This window comes from Homarus americanus, unplaced genomic scaffold, assembly GCF_018991925.1.
Source record: "Homarus americanus isolate GMGI-L3 unplaced genomic scaffold, GMGI_Hamer_2.0 scaffold16430, whole genome shotgun sequence".
In the NCBI taxonomy this organism is placed as follows: Eukaryota; Metazoa; Arthropoda; class Malacostraca; order Decapoda; family Nephropidae; genus Homarus; species Homarus americanus.
This window is the reverse complement of record NW_024729259.1, coordinates 5,547,792-5,568,078: the sequence shown is the minus strand read 5'-3', so window position 1 is coordinate 5,568,078 and position 20,287 is coordinate 5,547,792. Positions and strand designations below refer to the sequence as shown.

General features: G+C 36.9%; 1 protein-coding gene across 2 annotated transcripts in view; it reads left to right on the top strand.

The window, feature by feature from the left end:
- Nucleotides 1–5,039: 5,039 nt before the first annotated feature.
- LOC121866460 (WD repeat-containing protein 3-like) overlaps nucleotides 5,040–20,287 on the top strand; it is a 32,361-nt gene continuing 17,113 nt past the window's right edge. The window contains exons 1-10 of one of the 2 annotated variants that reach the window (XM_042366166.1): nucleotides 5,040–5,129; nucleotides 7,591–7,795; nucleotides 11,851–12,010; nucleotides 12,785–12,879; nucleotides 13,407–13,577; nucleotides 15,894–15,990; nucleotides 17,141–17,274; nucleotides 17,413–17,606; nucleotides 18,799–19,039; nucleotides 19,553–19,680. In XM_042366166.1, coding sequence (XP_042222100.1) covers nucleotides 7,628–7,795; nucleotides 11,851–12,010; nucleotides 12,785–12,879; nucleotides 13,407–13,577; nucleotides 15,894–15,990; nucleotides 17,141–17,274; nucleotides 17,413–17,606; nucleotides 18,799–19,039; nucleotides 19,553–19,680 — 1,388 coding nt within the window. In that variant the 5' untranslated portion in view covers nucleotides 5,040–5,129; nucleotides 7,591–7,627. Of the gene's footprint in view, nucleotides 5,233–7,590; nucleotides 7,796–11,850; nucleotides 12,011–12,784; nucleotides 12,880–13,406; nucleotides 13,578–15,893; nucleotides 15,991–17,140; nucleotides 17,275–17,412; nucleotides 17,607–18,798; nucleotides 19,040–19,552; nucleotides 19,681–20,287 lie in introns of both variants that reach the window. The other variant, XM_042366165.1, reaches the window with a different exon arrangement.

Here is a 20,287-nt window from a genome sequence, read left to right as displayed (position 1 = left end):
GGCTTCACCTCAGAGATGCGGTTGTCATGGATGCCTTGGGCCTTCCCAGACATTTTCAAAGTTACACTGCTCACTTCTTAGTCACAAAAACAGAGCAAAACCATTTTTCACAAAAACAACAAACGCTAATGATGTAAAACCAATGATAGCGGCCGACACTGCTCACATCAATTTCACAACAACAGAGGCAAAACACTTAAGTCACAAAAAAAAAAAAATATATCACTTCACAGTCACCACAACACAGTTCAATCTAAATGTTAGTGCTGTCCCCTCAATATTAGAAAGAAAAACAATAAGTACATTGTATATACAGCCAACGATGCTTAATGATAATCGTGGAGCTACGCGATGGCGAGGAGATGCGATTGACAAAGTACCAAGCACAGAAATAGTGCGCAGGTTGGCCGTGGTGGTGGTGTGCAGGTAGATATTACTGCAGCTGACAAGTGCAGCCAGAGATGCATTACCTGTGATGGTGCATAGGGTTAAATATTGTTTCCTTATAAAATGTCACTGACTTGACATAGAAAAATATAATTTGCATTGCTGGAATTCTTGCAAGACAGCGATTAATGAGTATATACAACCCATAGTTTGCACTAGAGAAAAAAAACTTTCCAACCAATGCATATCGATGGATATTCAGTGGATATCGTAAAACAAATTTTTTTATCATGGCAAGATTTTCTTCATTCATGACCATCGTTAAAGCGGAATGTTGCTGAACGAGACATCGTTTATCGAGGTTTACCTGTACAGTACTGTAGTTTTATCTTGCCTTATTGTTTTATTTTTAGAAAGTCTGTAAATGGGCAGTAAAACTATTTTCAAAGGACAATGGACTGACTGTATACCAAGGACATGGGTAAAATGATTATAAGGCTAAAATAGCAAGCATGTGTAGAATTGATTGATGGCATAAGGATATTACTACATTGCTGTTGTGTCCATACCTGCCTTGTATGGAAAGAAATAACACGTGGCTCATGTGGTCTGAAAAGGTACTTTATACAATACTGTAGTGTAGGTTTCTTCTGAAACTGCCTAAGTGTGCATGTGTTCAAACAGTGGGATGAATGGTACCTGCATTTTAGGAAATATACACTAAAAAGATTTGAATGAGTAATTTAACTTAGTGAACTTGGAAATAATATTGAAATTTTACAAGGTTTTATGAATCGTACAAATAAATGAAATAATAACAAGATCTAGTATGTGCTTCTTTTTTATATACAGTAGGCACTTACATACATAAATCTACAGTATTTGTGCTAAAGGTTTCCACACCCTACTGCATTTAGCCTCCTGAACATCTTGATCTCTTTTTAAAACTGTGTCAACCTTTCTACCAATATTTCTTCTCTTGTGCATTTACTTGCCATTCATTTTACTTCTCATTTAATCTCCTTTGTTCCTCCCTTTTTTTAATTTCTTAACTCTGGCAAGTATCACTCTCTTGCCCTTCTTTTCTTTTTAATGAGCACTACAAAGAGTATCTCGCCCCATGACTGGAGTGTCGCTTACACTAGTAAGTTTACTGGCCAACCACACCACACTCACCCTGCTGCTCTCCCTTCACTTTTGCTAGTGAGGGAGGTGATATTTAGGGGGACTTACAGAGGGGATGATTAGGGTAAATTGATGCTATGGTGGGGAGAAGAGGATGGTGGTAATATAAATTTGGGTTTAGTGAGAAGAATGAATGAAGGAATAGGGAAAAAGAGAGAGAATAGAAAAAAAGATTTGAAGACCAAGAGAAATTGATAGACGGTAAAATAGAATGAACGTAAGAGGGAGAGGGGAAGGAGTACTGAGAGGTAATTAGATAGAGAAAACATAATAGAATGAATAAAGAAAGGAACACCAAGAGATTGATATACTGTACTGTACAAATTGAGAAAGTAAAACAGAATGAGGAAGAAGGGTTCAAAGAACTAGGGAGTTGTATAAAAGGGGCTATTATCATTGTAGTAAATATATTGTTGAAACTTTTACTCTAGGCTTTTATGTCATTAACCTATAAAGTCCAGTGGTTCCCAACCTTTTTTGGCTGTGGCCCTAAATTTCCCAACAATACGGTGTCATGACCCTTAGGCATATAATATATTGTATAGCTTGAATGTTAAGCAAAAAATTTTTTGGATTTATGATAATTACTATATTTTTTTAATTGTCTGAAGGCCCCTTGCGACCCTACTGAGGACGCCCTGCGACCCTGATTTTGGGTCGCGACCTAAGGTTGGGAACCGCTGCTATAAACAGTAATTATAATTGCCCAGTAAGGAGATTAACCTGCCACATCAACTCAATGCAATTTATTTCGGTCAAACCTGTCAAATACAAATAATCGACTTACAAGAGGGAACTAATGGTTCAGTGACATCAGATATGAATACATTTTCTTAATACAGTACCTGTATTAGCACACAAATGAGCACATCATCATAATAGTAACACAATATAAGCTGCATATCATCAGAAGTTGCTCAATTAATATTCCTCACGTACACAATGAAACAACCGGTTTACGAGTACACTTACGTTGTGGTTGATTCCTCCCCTACAAACACTGTTTGTAGCCGAGTAGCCGACCCCGCGAATTCCCCAGTGTATGCCTCGTGGTCTAGGTCAACCAGCGCCGCCTTACAGGACGGAGGTCAACTATTAAGCCACGCCTACCTCTGCTATATAAGAGCCTGACCTCGTGGTGACCTACCTCTCTTTCTACCTACACCAACCAGCAAGCAACACCACCACCTCGGCTCCTGCCTGGCGGCCCTCGATCCCACCGGCGAGCATGGCGACCCACAAGCTGTCCTCCTCTGAGCATCCTCACCAACCAGCTCTGTACATCACACTTGTAATCACGCTGCCACTTCCCAGCACCAAGCTGCATAGTACATCCAATACAACATGTATACAGAGAGCACATTGTGAGTTTCCTTTCTCCATCCCATCCTGAGAGTGAACCCAAACTACCCATAACCCCACAAATGGTGACCCCCGGAGATTCGCACTCACACAGGATGGAGGAGAAACCGATCACTCTCCCAGTCTTCAAGCAACATGGAAGACTGGCTTATCCACACAGAGGCAGCTCTCATCGGCTCTACAGCTACTGTCTCTACACCGCAGGTTAGGCACCCTAGAGCAGCACTGCTTCTCTAAGCAGACACTAGCTCCTCTTCCTGCCCCAAGCACCACGTCCTACCGACCCCAGCAGGCGCATCTGAGGATTGTGTACCTGCCAAGAAGGAAGCATAACATTCATCGCCCCCACACACCGATTTTTTTTCCCTCAGGCACTCCCTGCTACTGCCCTGCACCCTGCTGCCGTCGTGGACCCTGCTGCTGTTGTAGAACCTGCTCCTATCATAGACCCTCCTCTTGACGTCGCCCCTGACCCAGTCATTCCAGCCAGTGACCATGAGGACGCTGCCCCTGCAGCTACAGAAGCACAGCATTCATTGCCCCTACACACCCTTTTTCTCCCTCTCTTCTCCCACAGATCTCGTGTGTCTAGACAGTTGTCTCCCCTAGCGGCCGGCTCATCCACGCCCTCGCCGTTATGTCTCGCATGTGGCATGCACCGCCCGTTCTGCCTCACATGTGCCATGCAACCCTGCAGACAAGAAGTCTCCTACACCGCCTGGAGGGAAGGGGGAGTATTGTAGTGGATTCCTCCCCTACAAACGCTGTTTGTCGCTGAGTAGCCGACCCCGCGAATTCCCCAGTGTATGCCTCGTGGTCTAGGTCAACCAGCGCCGCCTTACATGACGGAGGTCAACTATTAAGCCACGCCTACCTCCGCTACATAAGACCTGACCTCGTGGTGACCTACCTCTCTTTCTACCTACAGCCGCATCAAGTATCACCACCTCCTCCGCTCCTACCTGGCGGCCCTCGCTCCCGCCGGCGAGCATGGCGACCCACAAGCTGGTCCTCCTCTGAGCATCCTCACCAACCAGCTCTCTCTACTCAACACTTGTAACCATGCTGCCTTCCCAGCACCAAGCTGCATTGTACATCCAATACAACATGTATACAGAGAGCACATTGTGAGTTTCCTTTCTCCATCCCATCCTGAGTGTGAACCAAATAACCCGTACCCCACAACGTCACGTGTTGCAGGGCGGTCAGTTGAGAGGTACTGGCGGTTTTATGTTTAATATATTACCGTCTTGATCTTGGTGGATACATCAAGTCGATTCTGCAGTCTACAACACCCCTGGCCTCATTATAGAAAGACTGACTCTACCTGTTCGCCTGGTACAACAAACAACACTCTCACTGCCCACTTCCTAGCAAAGTGATCATAATAATAATAATAGTCTTCCAATCTGGCTCCAGGAGTGAACGGTTGTGAAGAGTGCGAACACCAGTGGAGATCATTGCCAAAAGATGAACACCAGTGGAAATGAACGCCGGTAACAATGAACGTCAAAGAAAATGAAAGCCAGTAACGATGAACCATCAGTGATAACGCCTGTAAAAATGAACGCTAGTAAAGATGAACGCCAATGAAGGTGAATATAGTCATGGGGTAACGTAGTAGAAAAAAGGAACAAATTACATAATCTGGTATACAATTATAACTTTATAAGAACAATATAACCTGGCAGATACCGTAGGAAAAGCTGTATTAGGATAAAGTCTAGTCATATCCTTATATTTCTATTGGAGAATACATCTTAGAAGTACCGCGTAGCTATCTTTTGACTCTTCGTTAAAATGGACGTCTGGTGACTAACTTACATAATATTGATATCTCATATATGGGATTTTTGGGCATGTTAACTCTTTAACTTCTTTTACTCTTCTACTTGGGAGCCTTCAGGTTATTCCTCTGACCCGCGGCCCAAACCTATCATGCTCATAATATTTACGAGTTGAATCCTTCTTCAAAATTTAAAAATTGATAAAACATTTTACTTAGAAATAAGGAAATATACATAATATTTAGATATAAAAAACAATGTATGTGTCTATACAATATATCTGTATATGTGACTCTTTGAAGTATGTCTTGTGTGAGCCGTAACTAAGGTGACTGAGGACTGTAAACACCAGCACGTGGACCTGTGACCCGGGGGGAGCTGATCACCTCACCTGTCTGTTGGCATTTGGTAACAAGCCGAACTGTGCCTGTGAAATGGATACATTAGAGAGAAAAAATATATACATATGTATACATTTTAACTAAATCTGTGCTACGTTATCCGACGACAGGTGAGACCTTATACCATACGCCATAGGAATAATAATAAAACAATAAACTTCTAGGGGCCGATGCCCGAGGTGTTACTTTGCTTTTCAAATAAAAATGGTATTATTGCATTTCCGCACACAACATTCCTACCCTTAATCTTTTATCATAATCGAATAAGACATCAAATTATAAGATAGCTTATCCAAAATTTTATCTATTTTCTTCCATTAGTCTCCCTCCATTATCACCTACCTCACCTCTCACACTGCGTGTCTCCTTCATAAATCATCACACGATATTTTTGTTCCAATCAAATTCGATTTTTATTTTGGGTCTCTATACCCCCGTTAAGCGAGAATCAGCGTCTGCAACCTGTACTAATCTCAGAATCCAACGACGAACGAGAACCAGGACAATAAGAACATAAGAATGGAGGAAACTGCAGCGGGCCTATTGGACCATACTGGGCAGTCCCGTTTACACCCAACCCCTATTGCTCATATAAGCATCCAACCTATGTTTGAAGCTATCCAGCATATTCGAGTTAATGATGATATTTGGTAACTTGTTCCATTCATCCACTACTCTGTTTCCAAACCAGTGTTTACCTATTTCACGCTGAAATCTAAATTTGTCTAATTTAAAACCATTGTTACGCGTCTGCTCCTGGGAGTGCAAATTAAGACGCTTTAACCTGTCTCTATACTCAAGGTTCCTAATGCCTGGGATTAGTCTTGTCATTCTCCTCTGAATTCTTTACAAAGATTCTATATCCATTCTGTAATACGGTGACCAGAATTGAACTGCGTAATCCAAGTGAGGTCTCACAAGCGCAAGATACTGTATAGTCTTAAGATGACTTCGCTAGTCTTGCAACTAACACTCCTTTGTTTGAACCCAAGTACTTTATTAGCCTAGTTTTGAGCAAAAACACATTGTTTACTTGGCCTGAGATTCCTTCTTATCATTACTCCTAAATCTCTCTCGCAGTCGGATTTCTCAATAACATTGTTGTTCATCTGGTATCTGGTTTCCCTGTTTACATCTCCTATACTGAGTACTTTACATTTGTCCACATTGAACTTCATCTGCCAATTTTCAGACCATTCGAAAAATTTGTTTAGATCTTTCTGTAGTTTTGCGGAGTTCTCGTCAGATTTAATTACACGTCCTATTTTAGTGTCATCAGCAAATTTACTTATGTTGCTGTCTATGCCGATATCTTTGTTGTTTATGTATATATTAAATAATAATGGTCCAAGTACTGAGCCTTGGGGAACTCCACTAGTGACGTTGCTCCAATGGGATTTAGTGCCGTTCATGCTCACTCACTGTTTCCTGTCCTGTAACCACGCCCTAATCCATTTTAGAATATCACCGTTAATGCCACGAGCCTCTACCTTTCTTATTAGTCTTTTGTGGGGGACTCTGTCGAAGGCTTTGCTAAAGTCGAGATATACCACATCATAATTGTGCCCCTCGTCCACTGATTCGAAAACTGATGAAAAGAATGTTAATAGATTAGTTAGACATGAATGCCCGCTTGTGAAGTCATGCTGGGAATCATTGATCAACTTGTGCTTCTCCATATGATTTCAAATAGAGTTTGAAATGATTGCTTCCAGTAATTTGCCTACAATTGGTGTTAGACTGATTGGATGGTAGTTAGAGGATAGTGACCTATCTAAGGTAAGAAATAGGTTATTCCATCATATGGTGAGAGTCAGTTAGGTCAGGTCAGGTTAGGTTTATGTTTTTCTAGTGTTTTTTTTTTTGTATTTGTGTTCGCTTAGCCATATTTTTTGTCGGAAAATGCCCCCCAAAAAAATAAAAAAAAAAATTGGCACATTTACAACGGAAATGAAAGTCCTAACCAATGTAAACACAAATAAATACACTAGAAAAACATATTTTTTACTTTCTAACAGAGTTTGGTTCACTTAAGCAAATTTACCATAAAAAGCATGGTAAAATTATCTAGTTAATTTTGGATAGTAACCAGGTTTTGGTTAGGTTAGATTAGGTTAGGACGGCTCGCACCAGAAATTAAGGTCAGATTCGTTCGAATCACAACAAGGCCTTCACTCAGTGGGTTGTTGTGTTAGGTTAGATTAGGTTAGGACGGCTCGCACCAGAAATTAAGGTCAGATTCGTTCGAATCACAACAAGGCCTTCACTCAGTGGCTCAACGAACTAGTGTTAGTGTACCACATAATGTAAAATACCATTGTTAAAAATGCCACCACTCAAATTTTTTTATGGAGTTTTGAAGTTTTTGAATGACTGATGTTCAGATTTATTTCATTTGTATCCTGTTTTAATCCTTTATGAATATATACTCTGTGATTTTATATAATTTTGTGTTAAAATTTTTTCAGGTAGACTAAACTTCAAGGTGAAACATTTTTTATCATCATGGGTTTAACAACTCAGTACCTACGATATGTGCCTGGCTCGGTGTTTGGATTGGTTGGTTCTAGCAGATGTGTTCGGTTTGTGACCAGGTTTAGTCAGACTGCCAAGTATGTTGCTGTTCCTGCTTGTCAACATGTCCTCATATGGGATACCAGAAGAGCTATAAAGGTACATTAATATGTGTCTTATATTTTATTTTGTTGGGTAACAAAACTGCTAATGACATACAGTTCAGTACTGTATATTGTTATTTATGTTGTACAGGTAGCACCTCTCTAGTCCGGCAACCTCGGGACCTGACCGGTGCCGGACCATGGAAATTCACCCTTTTCCTGGATAGATAGTGACTTGGCTTGGAAGCACTAGCACCACTTTCTCTGCTTCATGGTCTCTTTGAAGACATATTGAAGGGTTAAATGTCGTACAGTAGCTTCTCAAATTTCGCGAGTTTTTAATTCAACGTTTTCTATTTGAACACAAAAAAAAAACACATTTAGAAATTTGGACGGCGGAAACTCGAATTTCGACGGGTTTGAATAGCCCACCAACGTTCAGACGACGTGCACAATCGTGTAAACATCGTCATTTCTCTTATGTACAAAAGATTCAGTATTGTTTATAACTGAATGTCTTTTTGATTGAATTAATGTTTATGTGTGCAAAATGAGCAATACAATTCATTAATAATATGTGGAATATTAAAACACACGAGGAAATGAGACAGCATTGTTTTCGTTGATTACAAAACCAGTGACTAACTGGTTCTACATATAAAACTGAAGAAAATAAGACCCTGGTTGTAGCTGTAGTAAAATTAATATGGTTGTTTTAAGTAATGTTATTTAATATTAATAAATGGAACAATAGAAGTAGCTAACGATAATGGTAAAGAAAAAAGAGGTCGCGTATGTAAGTGTGCACATGTGAAAACATATCGTTATTACTCTACATAAGAATATGAAAGCAACACTTATTTACTGCTCATATAATTTTAATTAATGTTTCTGAATTTTTTTTATTGAATTAATGTTTGTGTGCAAAATGAACAATACAATTTTTAATAATACGTGGATTAAAACACACGAGGAGAAGACAGCATTGTTTTGGTACAAAACCAGTGACTAACTGGTTCTACATATAAAACTGAAGAAAATAAGACCCTGGTTGTAGCTGTAGTAAAATTAATATGGTTGTTTTAAGTAATGTTATTTAATATTAATAAATGGAACAATAGAAGTAGCTAACGATAATGGTAAAGAAAAAAGAGGTCGCGTATGTAAGTGTGCACATGTGAAAACATATCGTTATTACTCTACATAAGAATATGAAAGCAACACTTATTTACTGCTCATATAAATTGAAGGGTTAAATGTTGTACTCTGTATAGACAAGCAGAGAGAGAGAGAGAGAGAGCAGCCGAACTGCCGGATGTAAACAAACCTTAATTTCCCACGGCTTTGTTGTTTTTTTAGGGGATCAGCCCACCCGGGCATAGGCCACTGACCCAAATTGGGGCCTGAGGGGCGAAAATTTAATTCTTCTGTAATAATAATAATAATAATTCAGATAAGTTAAAAAATAAAAATAAATAAATATAGTAGCTGCCTATCTACCTATTGGACAAACTAAAATCGTTCCGGACCACGGGAGTTTCCGGACCACAGAATGCCGGACTAGAGAGGTACAACCTGTATTGAAATACTGTGCTGTACTGTACTAACAAATTTATACACTGTACTGTACATTTGATGCTTGATGTACTACTGGTACAGTATATTAATATTGCTTTTATCATTTATTTTAAGACTTAGGTCAATCAATCAATCAGAGTACTGTCCACATATTTGTGGGTTGATGACCACAGTTCTCTGCTCTAAATGTTCTTGGGCTGTTTTTACCAATCCTCTAAGGTTTTGTATCTCTCTGGGGACCCAGTTTTTAATTTCATTCATCCATCCCAGTCTCTGCCTTCTACTGTTATTAATAATTACTATAGCTATAATGATTCTTAGCAGTGCAAGGCTTATGATGTGGAAAGGAAACCTGTTTTACATATGTGTTATATGTCATGGTAAAGAGGGATAATTAATATACTGTGTTGCTAATGTTTGTATGCCGGACTAATTTGCACAAGATCCATCCCAGCATTAAGAATTTCATATCATTCCTGACCACCAAAATACACATCTTATATGGTAATAAATATTATACAGTACAGTAGAAATTCAACTTAACTTAATTATGGGAACTCAGTACAGTACTGTACTTGCACTTCTTTCTTAATGTTAGCCTGACATAGAATTGGCAATGCAACATGTAGTTATTGTCGATAAAATTCACAAAAGTCTCGGTGACAATGTTTACAGGACGAAAGAAAACAACACACTGAGCTGATGTGCTAAACTGTTAAACACTAATATTTCCTGTAAACACAGCTTTTTAAGCAAGTAATATACAGTATTTCATAAATTCATGGTACTGTACTGTATACATTTTTTTTTAATGACAATGTGTTAGACAGGGGCTAAGTGTGGGTTATATTCATTAGGTTTATATAATTACATCACCCACGGTAATTTTCCTATGAGCTGTGAGTAGTCATCCATTGGACATGTGACAGTATATTTTCACTGAATTCTTGTCTCTTGACTGCAAAGTCATGAATAAAGAAGTCGACCCTTGACCTATTTGTTCCCATCCCTTACGGTCACTAGACGTGGGCCTACAAAGCTAATTACACATATGCTTCATCCCTTATTTTCACTCACAACTCACAGCATTAATTACGGTGATATCCTAGTAATTGTGCAATAGTTTATTTTCTTAATAAATGGAGAAACGACCAATTGGGTTTGAAAACTTAACCCTTAAACATTTATGAATGTTGCTTCCAGTTTACCTCTAATTAGTGATTTCACGGGTAACTGGAAACTTCAACAGAATTTATTTTGCCATAGTTATGGAAAATCATATTTCCATGCATAAATAAGGCTTCATTGAAATTGCATTGCCTTTTAGTAAGCAATGAGATATTTAAAAAGAAAAACTATGGCTGAACCTGCTGCAATCAGCTGTTTTGTTACTGCCTGCTTTCATAAATTCGTATTTCGTGTTTTCTTAATTTATGTACGCCTTTGTTTTCTTTGATAAATATAAAAAACTTTGGCAGTCTATACAGTATAGAAATGTTTAGAATCCGGGTTAACAGTTACAAAAAGAAAGACATTTACCAAGATAATGTAGGCGGCATCTCTGCCAACAAGCTGAAGCCTATTGAATCCCAACAGTCATAATGGTCCTGTTCACAGTGTTACAGCAAGGATGTCACTCACCTTGCTCCATCTTAAATAAAATATATCACTAATACAGTTCTTACTGGTTTATATGTGCACATACAGTAATAAGGCTTTATTAAACTTGCTTTGTTATTTAATAAGAAAGAATTTTTTAGTCTAGTAAAATAGAATAATGAGAAGATATTGGAAGCATAATGTGTTGTCTAATGGTAGACCCTGCTGCCATATGTGACCAAGTCCCAGGTTGCTGATCTGACTTTGTACCTCATTTACACACAATTGAAGGGTCTCAATTGCTTCTCTTACTATTGACAACACAACATACATACTGTATTGTTTCTCATTCTTTATCTTCTTCTTTTTTCATTATTGTATTTATTTATGGTGTTTAATGTGGATGAGACTGGATTACTTTGAAGATTATTCCAGATAGAACAAACATTACGAAAGAGGAGAAGAGTGAGCCAGGTTTTAAGGCTGTATTAAAGGGTATAGCTGTACTAAATATCCATAATCTTTTCATTTTTTCCAATACCTACAAGAGTAAAGTTTGACTTACAAACAAGCCTCAGGAACGTAACTCGTTCGTAAGTAGAGGAGCACCTGTATAGAGTAAATACAGTATTTTACATGTGCACACTCACACAAACACACACTGTATTTTTTATGTGGGTATGTTGTGAAATTTTTTAATATTTATGTGGGGAGACTGGAAAAGACAACAGGAGGAGTAAGTGAATTCTGATTGTATGGAGACAAGTGTTGTGCATCTCCTCTTTGATGTTGTATGTGTCTCCAGCTATGACATGTCCTCATGCACTGATTCCCTCCACTTTTCTCAGAAAAGTTTAACATTCTTACATTTTTTATAGAATTGTTATACGGGATACAAAATTACTGTTTTTCACCTTTTATCTTACTCAACAGGTTTTAACTTTGGATGCTGGAGTGTGTGCAAGTGTGACAGTGGTGGAACCCCGTCCACCTTCCTCTGGATCCTTAGACAACACACATATTGCTGTGGGTTACTCTGATGGATCTGTTGCTGTGTTTGACCTAAGGGTTGGCCAGCCACTGAAGTTTAATGGTAATAGTTTGAATATTCTACCTAAAAAATTGAATTATCTTGTTTTCACTAATACCTTACTTTGAAATAATTATATATACTATAGGTTAAATTGAATGTTCAGAGCACAGGTATTATTCTCTGAAGTTAGTGGAATAGTTAGTACCTTGGATAAAAAAGGACCACAAATTTAGGGATAGGTATTATATTCTCCGCATCAGGCCTCAGGCTAGGTTTTGTATGCTGGAAGATGTACTGGTATGTGATAATTGAAGAACAGATCTTGCATCCAGTCGTTTTATCAGTATGAACTTTCATAACTGACCATTAATACAATATAACATCTCTGATACATTTCCATTGTTTTCTAGTCCAACTAAATAATGCTTCCCATTTTCTTAAATTAAAAAAAATAGAGGGTTCTGTTTTTATTTATCATATACAGCACAGGTATATATACTGTACTGTACAGTGGGGTATGCTATAACGAATGGATTCTACAACGAATATTCCTATAACGAACGAAACTCTACAACATTTTTTTTTTTTTTTAATTTATAGATTTTTATTACAAGTATTAATGATATTCTTTATTTCTGGGGTTTAGATGCATATTTATGCACTTTTTTACAATTTTTACAATTTTATATTATATTTTTCAGTGTTAAGTGGTTTATTTGGGGGCCTGGAATGAATTAATCCTATAACGAACGAATGCTATAACGAACAAGGTTTTAGAACCAATTAAATTCGTTATAACATACCCCACTGTATATGTTTTAATGTTTCTTCCAGGGCATCGTAGTGCAGTGTCAGCCTTGTCGTGGGATCCACAGGGTATGAGAGTGGCTTCTGGCAGTAATGATGGTGAAATTGTCATCTGGGATGTGGTTAGTTGAAACTTATTGTCTCATGTCCAATTAGTAGAGCTTTTGTTAAGAAATGAAGTAGAGAGCTTTTGAAGAGAGGAGTATCCCTGTAGTGGCTTCTCTGTGGAGTTATACAGTAGATGTGCATGGTGCAAGTATAGTACTGTATAGTGCACCGGTTCCCACAACCCTTTTACCTTCCGTTTACCTGTTGTATTCCTGAAAAAACCTAATGTTAAGCAAAATTATTGGTAAACAAGGGATAACAGTAAACCACAGAAGGCAAACAACAGTCTCAAACGGCAGGATGGTAAACAATGAGTTCTCCCTAACTTAGTTGTTTCATATGGCGGGGGGCATAAGAAAGTAACCTTATTAAGAAAAATGGAAAATTTACAAATTTGAGGTGCCTTTTGTTCCAAGAGTTCCAGATTTCTGAGTTCATATCCTATGTATCATCATCATCATCATTATTTAATCTTTTTCCACATTTAAAGTGGGTGTGTATTTGAGACTTTAAATTTTGCTTATTATTCAAAACTTTTCAGGTTTCTGAACGTGGAATGGTTCGTTTGAAGGGGCACAAAGGAAAGATAACCCGGCTTCGTTTCCTTCTGAACCATAATGTAATTGTGTCATCATGTCGGGATTCATTCATCAAGTTTTGGGATGTAGACGTCAATCATTGTTTTAGAACTCTCACAGGTCATCGTGCTGAGGTGAGTGAAATCTAATGCAAGAGCTATTTTGTCAACTGTGTCAAGTCATTATGAAGATTCATGCATGTACAGTATAAGGTTATTGGTCTTTTAAATGATTTATGTATGTATGGTGTTGAAGGAGTTTTATACTGTATGTACAGTAATTATTAAAAGTAAATATAAATCATATTTTCTTCTGAAAAATAGGATGTCATGTTACAGTAATGATTTAATACTCATAACCTCAATGAACTACTTAAACACTGCCTTGGTCCTTTTCCATGGTCACTTGCAAATACAGATGAGACAGTAGCTTATACCATGAAAAATTATCTCCAAGAGATAATGGAGGATGGGGTTGATTTTGTAGGTGGATTACCAGAAGGCTGCACATGGATCATAGCCTTGATGGCTCAACTACAAGATCTTTTGTAGTTACCGGACTCTTTCGAAGATCTTACTGTTGTAATTCTGAAGAAAGCCATGGAGTATGCTGGCAAGTCAGCTCGTGTGAACGTTGTAGCAGATCAATATCTGCCAACCTCCATCAAGCAAGCAGAATAAAACTGCCATGGAAACAGTGGTTCATTTGTGTTCAAGGTGACAAGGGGAACTCAGAAAGTACCCAAACACAGAAGAAATTTATATCCCATGAAACAAAGGAGAGGTTCTTTTAATATTTTCAATTTTTTTTCATTATTTTTCAATGAATAGTCAAAATATAAGTATGCTAAGATGCTTGACAATCATACCATCTTCTATGCATTGAACATTATGGGGTTGCAGCTCAAAGACTATTATGTTTAACGGACAGGTAATATGAATCCTTTGGAAGCACTTCCATAGTTATTAGTATGGTGAATCCACTGTGAATTTCAACTTTAAGGGTGGAAACTTACTATTCTAATACAGCTTTTGCCAATTCTTTAGCATTATGGAATTCTCATTAACTGAAAGTTGACTTCCTCTTCTTTAGGGGAGGTATGGTTAGTGTATCAAGCTGGGTTTGATTATCTTAATTTTGGGGGAGCATTGGTGATTAGAGCTGCTCATATCAGAGCAAAGTTTCCCTCTTCTCTGACATCTCTAGAGTATCAGAGCTTCAAGCAAAGATACTAGCATTGGGCTTTACAGTGTTAATCCTTCTGTTAATCCCAGATACAAGAGAGAGGCAAGGAGGGCTTCATTAACTCATAGGTCTCTCTTTCAGAGGGTCATTGGTGATTAGAATATACTGTAATATCTCCGTTAGCCAGAATCCCTCTTAACGGGAACTCTCCAATAGTCGGAATTAAAATTTTCTCAGAAAATCTTTCCCAGTACCCGGAAAATTCCCGGCATGGGGGATTTTTTCAGGGTTTGAGAGATGAAAATCAGGTGCATTTTCTGGAATCCTGAGAAAGTTTTTCTGGTACTGTATCTGGAAAATTCCAGGGATGGGGGATGTTTTTCTGGGTTCGAGAGATGTTTTATAATGTGCAATTTCGGGAACTTCCAAGAACATTTTTCCGTTAACCAGAAAATTCCTGGGATGAGGGATTTTTTGGCTTTGAGAGAGTCGTCTTGTTTCCCGGAAATTTCTCATTCCCGGAAGTGCTCTGCACCAATTGTTCCGGCTAACGAAGATATCTCTGTACAGTACTTGTTTCAGAGCAGTGTTTCTCTCTTCCCCTACATATTTAGAGAGGTTCAGAACTTCAGATAATGAGGGTAGGTTTTGGTACTTCTCTGTTGATGCACAGTAGCCTCAGGGTATTTCACGATTTTTTTGTAAGATTTTGTATTTAGCAGCTAGCTAATTTAATATCATTTTCCTTTAAATTGCAAATGTTTTGCCAAACCAATTCAATTACTGCTTACGTGCATATCCCCAGCTGCAGTCAGTGTCACTCAGCTAGTACTCACTCAAAGTCAAAGATGCTTGCTTTTACTCTTTCATTTCTCCTTGATTTTATCATATGCACCACTTACCAAGATGTCTAAATTCTCAGCAGCTGCATTTCTTTCCGGATAAAGTGAGAAAAAAAAAGAGAAAGACATTAATATAGAAGAGAAAGTTAAAATTTTGAAAGAACTTGACCATTGCATCAGTTGTGGCACACTGAAACAGGGTAAGTGAAAGTTCAATTCACAGCATCAGGCTGAAGGCTGACAAAATTCTTGCAGTCCACCATTGTTCCAAGAATGGAGGATGTTTTGAAGAATTTGATATCAAGCATACAATGGTGTCCTGTATAATTGAATAGTCCCCTGTTTAACCTTGAAGGAGATGATATTATGAATAAGTTGACAGTGTTTTAGAAGTACTGTACGTAATATTATTTCTTACCAAAGGTATGGGACTTTGTGCTGCTGAAGAATGATACAAGACTAGTATCGGGGAGCAGTGATGCAGAACTTCGGGTGTGGTCCCTGCGGTTCACTGATACAGGTACAGTAGTTACACCAAATTATTCTTTAAATATTGCTGTCTTTTTCCATTGCAGACGCTCCCTGGGTTTACAGATTTCTGACTTTACAGATAATTCCTGGGCCGAGCGCTGTTATTTTTTAACTATTTAATTTTGGGTAGATACCTGTATATGTAATTTTCTTAATTTTTTATTTAGTTACACAATTAATTTTACATCCAATACATCATTATATAATAATATTAAGATAAGAAAAAGCATTAATTGGTTTTCATTATGTTAGGCACAAAGGCATACATTGACTGTCAGCTGTCTTGCCTTGCTTGAGTGACAATTGTTTATATGTCCTGTACTGTATACTGTACTGGAGTTGAGAAGATAAATTTCAACTTTTTTTTTTTTTTTTAAACAAGAAAAATATGTGAGGGTATTTCAGTAACAATCAAATAACCTGCAAAAATAACTGCTGGCAACTGCATCCAAAGAAATTCTTTAGAAATCTTAAATTGTGTATAATGTGTACAAGAAAAACCTGCGAGTGCTTTGCCAAACACACATTTTAAGGAAAGCGAATATTGTTATTTTAGAAGTAGAATTAGACATTAATGAAGGACATGAGTTTGGTGAAGCACTTGGTCAGCCTTCAGAAAGAGAATATAACACAAGCTTCTCAATAAATCATTCATTTCTACAACTTAAATAATTCATTTATGCATTACTACAGTTATTACTGTACTGCTTATTATTATAACATAAAATAAGGTAAAAATGGGTGTACTGTGGTAGATGGACATGTTGGCTAGCTGATGTAGGGTGTTGGTGGTGGTAGGGGTGGTTAGTTGATGCATGGCTGTGAGAAGGAGGTTAAATGCACACTTTTCAATGTACCTATCCTCTGTACTATATATCTGTATGTACCAGTACTGTATATCATGTTTTCTTTATCAATTTCAAGTGTTTCTGCTTGAATTTTATTTTTGGGAGGTACGGCTGTAAGAATCCTGTAACATTAAGTTGATTGAAGACAACTATTGTTAAAAAATATCACATAAGCCTGAAATATCAAATTAGTGAAGGTTCGGTGTATACAAGATCCCTAATCCATGCTTGTTTTAAAATGGTATTTCTGTTATGATCCCTCAGTTTGTTATGTTTTCTTTCTTCTTTCAGACAATAAAGTTAAAAAGGACAGAGATGAAGAGAAAATAGATGAGCCTCCAAATAAGATGTTTCATATTGACACTGAAGGGACTCATGCTGCCTCAGGTGTAGATCAGGATGACCAAATAGATGATGATGATGCTGTAAGTGTATGACTTTTAAACTACTGTACTTTTTTTTTAAATGACTTTGTGACACTGACTAAACCTAATTACAGTATTGTACTGTATATATAAGCTTAAATAATATTTATTATAATGTTTTTTGCTTAATTTTCACAGAGTATTTTGGAAATTGTAAAATTAGGCAGTGTACTTCGCTCTCGAGGAGACCGAGTGTGTGGCTTACTCACTGATGGTCGTGTGGTGGCTTGTCATGGCAAGACTCCAGTTGTGGACCTTTTTATTATTTTAACAGAAGAAGAAGTAGAAGCAAAAGTTTCAAAAAGATTAAAAAAAGCAAGAAAAAGAGCAAGGTAAGGAACTAAAGGAGTTTATTATAAAAATAAAGTTTTGCTTCTGAGAGTAGACATACAGTGTTCTCTAACATTTACTAGAACTTTGTAACTAAGGGTAGTAGATAGATAGAGTTGATAGATATTAGTAATTGTTTATACAGTTACATGTCACTATGTGTGTGTGTGCACATGTGTGTGTATATAGTTTAGTATTTATTTATAAGCTAGATCCCATTGACATAAAAGTTTTTGGGCATTTTGATGATATAATAATACCGTAACAATTATTTTGTATACTGCATAGCCAGTCCATGATTTATGAAGATCTGGTTTACCCAAAATTCCAAGTTACCAAAAAATTTTGTTCCATGTTTCAATTTATGTAAGAAAAATCAGAAGTTAAATTTTTGTTCATAATTTTTTACCAGCTGTGGAAGATACTGAGATACTGACAAAGGTATTTCAGGACTTTCTTTAACTGTCCTGGTTAGTTTATAAAGAAAATTAAACTAAAAACAACATAAGTAGTGTATTGTAATTTACTGTATTAAGAGTGGTTAACTTAACTAATGGTGTTTTAGTTATCATGGCTCATGGTAATGCTACATGAAGCTTTGGGAAGACTCTGACTCAAGATATTTCCAGTGTGGGTATGGGAATGTTCATGTGTGTAGTAACCCAGAGTTTAATCTGATGTCAATGGAAAGAATGTAATGTTAAATGGATAAGTTTATCATTTCTTCTTTATAAAAATTAAAATCCATTGAAATCAAAGCACCTCAAAATATATGTATGTACAGTGCAGTAGATTTAATTTTGGTACATTACTATGAAATAAAACCCTATGTCTTGGTTGGGTGCAGTTTGTCACCAACTTCCATGGCCTCCACTGCATGCATTTCACTTCCTATTTTTATTATTGGCTCATAATCACTGTATTCATGAATTCTCATTAAAATAGGTTTTGTGGTATTTTAAGTTTGTTTTTTATGAATATGTCTTGTCTTTTATAATGGGAGTCAGTGGAAAATGTGATCTGATTTACAAAATAATCAATTTATGAAATTTTGTTGAAGGGAGAAGAGAATCCTTTTGTAAATTGGGGAATGCTTGTACTCTATATTGAAGGTAATATTTGCAATGTTGCATCTGCACATTGTAAATGAAAACCCTATACAGTATTAATCTAAGAAATATTTGTTTTCAACAGAGAGTCTGGCAGTGCTGTTATAGGAAGTGAAACAACACAACTTACTGATGAAATTAAGAAACTACCAACACTGAGAGCAGCTAATAAGTTGCTAGGTCTGGATATACTATCTGAGAGATTGGGGACCATAAAGATGGTAACACTTCATATAGATAATACTCTGGCAGTATATGAATCCTATCTTGATGCTAAAGAAGATAAAGGCCAAACACTGGATAAGAATAAAGGGACTTCAAATATTGTAAGATGTATTTTGTTCATGTAAATATATGATAGTTTTATCAGTGTTTTGAATGTATTTATATACAGTATATGCATGACTTTATTGTAGTCCCATGTTATAATGTGTAAGGTTTTGACTACTGTATAAATCAGTACATGTACCCATATTATACTAAGCTGCAGTGTCTTTGTAGATATGCTGTATGGTAAACTCATGTCATGTGTTTTATATGCAAAGATTGGTTATTGAAGTAAAAAAAATTAAGACCGCAATTTTTATATTAGTAGATTTTTCCAAATACCTAGAGTCAATCAAGTATAATATAGGTAGGGTGTCTCAAAGGTATAAGCTAGTCCAGTACAGTATATGAGTAGTGGGTATACAAATAATGCTGACTCCCTGTATCCTTTTATTGTCTCATAATAGTGATAATACAATATTGTACAGGTTGCTTACCGGCAAGTCCATGGTCTTGAATCAGGCTATCATAAAGTGGGATTTTGTGAATCAATATAATTTTTCTGTTGACAGATTCAACATAAACAGCTGAGTCTATTAGATCGTCCAGGTCACAGGACAGAAGTGAGGGCTGTAGCATTCAACTCTCTCAGTGATCAACTTGTTACTGCGAGTGCTGATTCCCTAAAAGTGTGGCATAGGTGAGTCAATTCTCTAATATTGTTGTTTTCATACCGGGTATTCAGTTATAGAATCTGCTTTAAACTATTTTCATCATTATAAACAATTGTTTTAATGTTCCATAGAAAATATGTGTTATTAATTTCAGATTACCATTTTGATAAAAGTTGATACGAAACAAATTTTTCAGAAAATAGATTAGGAATAAAGTTGTAAGAAAATTGTAGCAGAGAAAGTCTCAAAGTTCATGAGATTCAAATAATTTTGTGCATGAATCTATCTCTGTTGTTAACTGTGCTGCAAAGCTTAACAGACAAAAGCAAATTTTTTTAAAGAAATTTAATGATAAATGGGTAAATAAACTTCTCCAGTCTACCAAGCCTTTTTCCACAGATTATCTCTTATGATTCAAACCCCAGCAAAATAAGGATAACAGTAGATGGTGGAAAACTTAAGGTTCTCCTCAGTGCAAATTTTCAAATTGCTGGAACTTCCAATTAAAGTATCTAATTCAACCCTAAGGAGATCTGCACTCTTGTGTCCTTTAAACTCAAATGGCAAGAAATAATTTGCTTGTCATTGAGGACTCAAATAGCTACTTTGAGGATATGTAGAATTCATTTTTGA